The sequence below is a fragment of the Gavialis gangeticus genome, unplaced genomic scaffold, assembly GCF_001723915.1.
Source record: "Gavialis gangeticus isolate Ggan-Ray unplaced genomic scaffold, GavGan_comp1, whole genome shotgun sequence".
Lineage (NCBI taxonomy): Eukaryota > Metazoa > Chordata > Crocodylia > Gavialidae > Gavialis > Gavialis gangeticus.
In genome coordinates this window covers 62558235-62565067 of record NW_017729022.1, presented here as the reverse complement: position 1 = coordinate 62565067, position 6833 = coordinate 62558235, and the positions used below count along the sequence as shown (strand labels likewise).

At 44.6% G+C, this 6833-nt stretch overlaps 1 protein-coding gene across 1 annotated transcript in view; it reads right to left on the bottom strand.

Annotated features, from left to right (window-relative positions):
• Positions 1-586: 586 nt before the first annotated feature.
• Positions 587-6833, bottom strand: part of LOC109295996 (extracellular serine/threonine protein kinase FAM20C-like) — a 30243-nt gene continuing 23996 nt past the window's right edge. The window contains exons 8-10 of the mRNA XM_019515178.1: positions 1914-1995; positions 1560-1619; positions 587-1176 (exon numbers count right to left, since the gene is read on the bottom strand). Coding sequence (XP_019370723.1) covers positions 903-1176; positions 1560-1619; positions 1914-1995 — 416 coding nt within the window. The 3' untranslated portion in view covers positions 587-902. The remainder of the gene's footprint in view (positions 1177-1559; positions 1620-1913; positions 1996-6833) is intronic.

Here is a 6833-nt window from a genome sequence, read left to right as displayed (position 1 = left end):
CTTTTAGTCTCATCTTTTCTCATTGCAGTTTTTATTTTTCATTTTACCTCTGTCTTTATTCAGAATTGGTTTTAAAGCCATTCATGCCATTGAATTCTGACTAATAGGTTGAATTACATTCCCTGCCCCACTTTCCTAAATATTAGTACTATATTTGCTATTCTCTACCAGAAGGTCCCACCCCCTTCACCCCCCAATCTCTACTGCACTATCCATTTTCTGGGGTATATCAAAATCCTCCAGAGACTTCTTTGCTCCCTGGGATGTCTGGAATTCTCCCATGTACTGGCCCATCTCCCTGGAATGCACTTGTTGTCCTGGGGCTGATGTTTCTCCTTGCAGGCAGATTAAAATCATCCCTATTTTGGGTGCCCTTTGCAACAATAGCCCTTTCTGCCATGTGTCTGGGAGTGGTAATTGCTCTTGTCTTTGTAAAGCAATTGGTCCCTAATACCAAGTAGTTTTGCCTTCCCCCTGTTCATTAGGTCTGCATACCACAGGCAAAACAGTCCTTAACTAGGGATCAGGCTATAACTTTTTGATTAAGTTATAACTTATGACACAAAATTGCAAGGACACATACCAGTACCTACAGAACAGCATGTTCCACACAGTGATACAAGTGATACAAATGAATGCAGCTTATCATTAGCTTTTGAGAGAGACTGAAAGGTAGTTAAACCAAACTGGGGACAAATATTGGTGCATGAGACACTCTGAACCCCCAAATCATTCTTGCTTTTGGGGTGGGTTTATGACACAGGGGCTACACCCCTGCTATAGACGATCAACAAGGGCTTTTGGGTTGGGCACCAGTCTTGCCTGCCATTTAGCGAGAATCCTGATGGCAGAGGCAGCCTTGGGGAGTAGTGTAGAGGCAAGGGGGTGCCTAACCATCCCTGTCACGCTTGTGCTCGCTTCTCCTCTTTGCGCTGCCGTATCCCGTGTTTACGATTCCCCATGTCATCCACCAGCACCTCCTTGCGGCTTTCCTTCACCATACACTCCCTCACCATGTCTAACACCTTCTGGAGGCGCCGGTCCAGTGCCTCCAAGTGAGGCTCTGATAGGACTGGGGAGAGGCGGTCGGAGGCCAGTGACTCCCGCATGACATCGCTGAGGCGATAGGCTTCCGTAGCCAGCAGCTGCAGGCGCAAGTATGTTGATTTCTTTATACTAATGGTGTTGATGGAGGAAAGGGAGAGAAGGGGAAGAGATGAGAAATGTCAGCCAGAGATGTGACCAAAACAACCCCAACATACATGTCATGCCTCCCATCCTGAGTGGTCCCACAGCCGTTGGCAAATGTTGTATGAATGAATCACTTCACTCACCACCAAAATACAAGGAGGTGCTGGTAGATTACACGGGGAAGTGTAGACATAGGTTATGGTGGCATAAAGAGGTGAGCCATTTCACGCCACATGACCAGTGTCTCAAATTTAGTCATGCCAACCGGCTCTATTTCCAAACTAGAAGGATGAGGCTGGGTCCATCTCTGTAAACAAGGTACTTGGGGTGTATGAAGGTAGGATGGAGGGAGCAGGGAGAGCCATTACCTGCAGCACTGCTGGAGGGGGGCCAAGATGGACATTTCATCATGAGAATGTCTTCCAAATCTAAAAAGAGAAATCAGGGAAACACAAAGGGTCAATTCTGTGGATGGATCTGATATGCCCCTTTGTAGACTAGGCACTGTCAACCCTGGCAAGGTACCTTCTAGTCAGACACCTTACAGTCAACATGGCAATGACACTAAATGTCAAGTGAGCAGTGGCTGGTAATTCACACCATTCCCTGCATGGGAAGAGACCTCTCCTTACAGAGAAACAGTACTGAGCTTGAAAGCCTTCCCTGCTCTCTCCACACACAGAGCTCTCCACATCAACAAGAGTCCACCTTCCCCACCCTACCCTCGCCCGTTGTCCAGGTGCAGCAGGAAGGTGTCGTTACCAAACTTCTCAAAGGTCTCGTAGTGATGCCGATCCATGTTACCTGTACAGAGGAGAGGAGATGAGTATGAATGACAGGCAAGAGGCAGAGGGTGAAAGGAAAGCAACAGAGTTCCAGGGAGAGAGTAGATATAGAAACTGTCTTGGCAGCTGACAGAGGAGAAGGACTGAGTCAGTGCTGTGCACCTGTGGCAGCGGAGACAAATAAAAAAAGGGCCCTAAGGTCTAGTCCACACAAAAACTGTATCGCTGTAACTAGATCAAGTTAAATCAATACCATCCCTCTTGTGCAGATCCAATCATGCCAGTATAGAGGTGCATAGCTATTCATACAGCTTATTCCTGTAAAGCCAGAGTTACAGAGAGCTTTCTAGTGTACAGGAATATTGGGGTATCAGTATAAGGTAGATGCAGACAGAGTAGCATGGTTGCATTTTGTACAGCAAAACTACATCCAGACAGGAAGACAAACTACACTGGTTAAGGTGTAGTTTGGCTGGCATATCTGTAAAACTAGGGGCTTTTACCAGCACAACTGTGTCAGTCAGGCATTGTACGTCCTCGCACTCCAGCTGGCAGTGCTATGCCAACAGAAGCCTGTAGTGAAGACATATCCCTACTATAGTTGTACTGAAAATCTATCCATAGTGCAGCCACTACTAACACAGCTAACTGTACATTGGGAAGTTCTGTCATTGGCACACTAAATCCTCAGGCAACCCACCCAGTATCATCCAGTCACCGTGCTGATTGATATGCTGAGTCCAAAGCAGTTGCAAAGACTATAAACATGGTATGAATGTTCTTTTGTAACTCCAGTCAGTTTTCAGTAACAGACTTCAAAGTGTATGTGGTGTGGAAAGTAAATCAACCAATAAGGAAATGGTGGTGGTTGTTTCTTACTTCGGGATTTAAATATTATTTTAGTCTGTTCAGTAGCATTATCCTAAATGTCTTTCCTAAGATTGGCAGCAATGTTATTCCTCTACAGCAGTGGTTCTCAACCCTTTTAGACTCAAGGCACCTGGACAGACTTCAGGCAGATCTTAGAACATGTCAGCTCTTAAGTGTTCACTCTTTTTTTACCTATGGAAAAAAAATAGAGCATTTTTTTCTCTTGCAAAGAACTCAGAAAAATGAGAACTATGGATTTCTAGTGTAAATCCCTGGGTTTATCTTGTAAATCACTGTAAACTTAACAGTCCTAGCATTGTATGGCATCCCACAACACCCTTGAAAGGATCACAACACTCTTGAAAAGATCACCCTGGTTGAGAATCACCGCACTACAATGTGTGAAAGCCGATCACACTCCCTTTCTGAAACTTTTCCAATCTTCTGGACATCAACAGGTTTCCCAAGTCTTTGAGATGATGCTGTGAAGCCAGCAATCTAAATTCACACCTCCTCTCTGCCATGGTTCTGGTAAGATGTTGTCAAATCCTGGTGCTTTATCATCCCATAACTGTTTGTGTGCATCACTGGCCTATTTTCTGCCAAGGTCTTTTTCAGATCAGACAGCAGTTCACATCTTGTTGGAGATCTGCTCATTAATTCACAGAAATGTTCGCACCAATGCTTTAGCTGTACATTAATATCCTGCCAGCATTTTCCATTTTTATCCTTAATTGGCAGAAACTGTGAGAATAAATGTCCAATTAGGACAGTGTCTCATATACACATTTCTGATCCTGTCTCTTGGAGACTTCCTCAATGCACTGTGCCATTTTTGTCCCAACCATTCATTATGAGCCTTATGACAAGCACTCCTAACAGTTCAGGCAATATATTTCTTTCATTCTACTGGTCATTTTTTCTTCTTTTCGCTCATTTGATTTTGTCCTACTAGTGCCTCCTTTCTATATTGTGCCTTTCTCTTTTCTCCCATAGTTTGATAGTATCATCTTTAATCCAATGTTTCTTCTTCATGCTCTTTAAATCCTAACTGTTCTTCACCATCTCTGCAATCAAAATCCAAAATAAGGTCCACTTTCCCTCTGCCAGAGACAGCTGTTCAGCCAGCCTAGAGAGTTTGTTGGAGGCTGCTAGAGCATAACTGCTAGCTACTGCTTCATCATTAAGGTTATCCAGGTTTAAACGTTTTGAAGCATCAAGCATTCATCTCTGAGATGTTATGAGCTGGAATATTATCATTGCTATTAGAAGCTGATGATCAGATTCTGGGAAAAGGTCCAGATATGTTCAGTCCAAGCTTTCCAAACTAGAAAGCAATCCAAACTTGCACACCTAAGAATGCCTACACTGAAAACAGATAACAGTTAAGGATATTCAATATGTGGCAACAAACTCTTATCCACACTAGTAACTTCTACATGTCTCACTTTCAGACTAAAAGTGGTGGCTAACAGACATGAGGAGTAACACCACCAAACCAGTAGTGCAGACTGTAACCTCAAAGGCAGTACCAAGGCAGCATCTCGTGCCCTTCAAATGTATCAAAAGTATATATGAGGCAAAAAGATTTAACTACTGAGAGTCTGGGCTGTGCTTTTAGCATTCAGATTCACCTACTGCTGCACATTGCATCTACCAACACTCAACTGTCCTGATTCTTCAGCCAAGAGCCTTGCTCTTCTGACAGCCTATCATGGTCAAGTGTTTTCTTATCCCACCCTTAAACACTGATATCTCTGTAGAAATAGATCTCTCATCTATATCAAGTACTCCCCACGTTTCTGGCTTATGAAGAAACCATTCTGGTGACTCTTGTGGGTGTAGTAAAAAATGTAAATGAAGCCTGAAGTTTAGTCTGTTCAGGAGAACACAGGAAGCTAACAATAATGTCCTTTTCTTCCATGTGTCGAGGCTAGAGGTGTTCTAGAGATGTCTTGCCAGGTTGTCCCTCAGCTCTCCTGTCTTATCTGGTTTGGAGACTAGTGTGAAGGTAAGGACACAGTGATGGGGTTTACATAGATGCAGCTTATATCAGCAAAAATGCACATTTGCAAGTCTAATGTATTGCAGCCGCCTCTCTTATTCTCCCTGTGGAACAAAAGGAACTTGTCTGGTAAAAGCAGAGTTTTGTCAATATAACTGCATATGCACGAAGAGCTCTTGCCATCACAGCTGTGTTGGTTAGAGAGCACATTTCCTCACTCCCCCACCCCCAATGTGGCTATGGCAACAAGAATTTGTAGTGTTACCTCATATGAAGGGCTCAGACACACAACACATTGACACTAGTGGAATCAGCCTTTACACCAGTGTAAAATAAAGAGTAGACACATGACATACAGTCCTTCACCAGTGTAACTTCCTTGAATCTGGTAGGAAAAATCAGGTGTAAAAATACACGGGTGTAAATTACACTGCTGCATGTGTTTCATAGATTTCATAAACATTAGGGCTGGTAGGGACCTTGGGAGACCATAGAGTCCAGCCCCCTGCCCCAGGGGCAGGAAGTCGGCTGGGGTCATAGGATCCCAGCAAGATAAGCACCCAAATGTGTCTTAAAGGAGTCCAGAGTAGGTGCTTGCACCACCTCTGGCGGCAGTCTGTTTCAGGCCTTGAGGGCTCAGACAGTAAAGGTGTGCTTCCTTATGTCCAGCCTGAAACGGTCTTGGAGGAGTTCATGACTGTTTGACCTTGTTGTCCCTTGGGGCACTCTAGTGAACAGGCGCTCCCCCAGATCCTGATGCACACCCCTGATGTACTTATAGGCTGCCACCAGGTTCCCCCTGAGCCTGCGCTTTTCCAGGCTGAAGAGTCCCATAGCTCTCAGCCTCTCATCATAAGGCCTGCTCTCTTGCCCTCTGATCACATGCGTACATGCGTGACTCTCTTCTAGACCAAATATTTAGTTTAAAAATACCAAGTATTTTTCCCAGATAAGCTTCTAGGAAGTTTCTTCTTTTTTTTTTAATTCCCCCTTAAAATAGTTTGGGTTTTGTGACGAAAAAATGACATCTGAAATATTTTTCTGTTTGGAAAATCAATTTTTTGTCAAACAACTTTCAGGTTTTGCTACCTGGTATTTCTGCAAAACACTCAAAAAATTTCGACCCAAACAAGAAATGTTGTTTTGGTCGAAACATAATATTTCACTGAAAAGCAATGTTTTTCAAAAGATTAGCCATCTCTATCCTCAATTCCAAACAAGGCAAAAAAATGCTTCACAGCTCCACAGTGGACCCTGTAGAGCTACAACAACCATAATCCAATGTCCCTTCTGGAAAGGAAACCAAAAGGGGGGTCTTGATCTGTACACCTTCTCCCACCCTCTCCATGTCTGGCAACTCTGTCCAACTCTGTTGGATCTCTGCAATCACAAGGAACCCATGAAAAGGCTGCTAGACTTCCCGTGGAACAAGCAATGTGGCTAGCTGTTGCCTTCTGCTCTCTTACCTGGTAATGAGCCTGGGCTTGCTGGGCTGAATTCAAAGTGACATTTCAAAGTTTGCAGCACAGGGGCTTACATAGTTCCTCCAGCACAGGATCATGCTCTACTGCCTTTGTAAGCTTGTCCTCTTGCGTGTGCTGCAAGGAGGGCCCCAGGCCAAGAGATTTCTGCGGGGACAGTGGTGAGCTGGCTCTTGGCTGTGTGGCCACTGACATAGGAAGAGCTGAAGGCTTCTCAGGACGAGAATAGGGAGGCAGTCCTGTCTGCTGCAGAACAACCATTGGCCAGGAGGACCGCTAGCATAGTACAGCTGAAGGATGAAGAGTCTTCTTCAGATCTCTACAAGGCTTCTGGTTGTCTTTCCTCAGCTTATCTCAGGGTGCTTGATTGCTCAGGACCATTAGGGCTCAGCCTTCTGGCCTTGTGGACAGGAAGAGTGGCACCCCAATGTTACCTGCTTCCCCACCACCTAGTGGTGAGATGGTATAATAATTGCTTAATAAGCAGCCACTAAAGGTTAG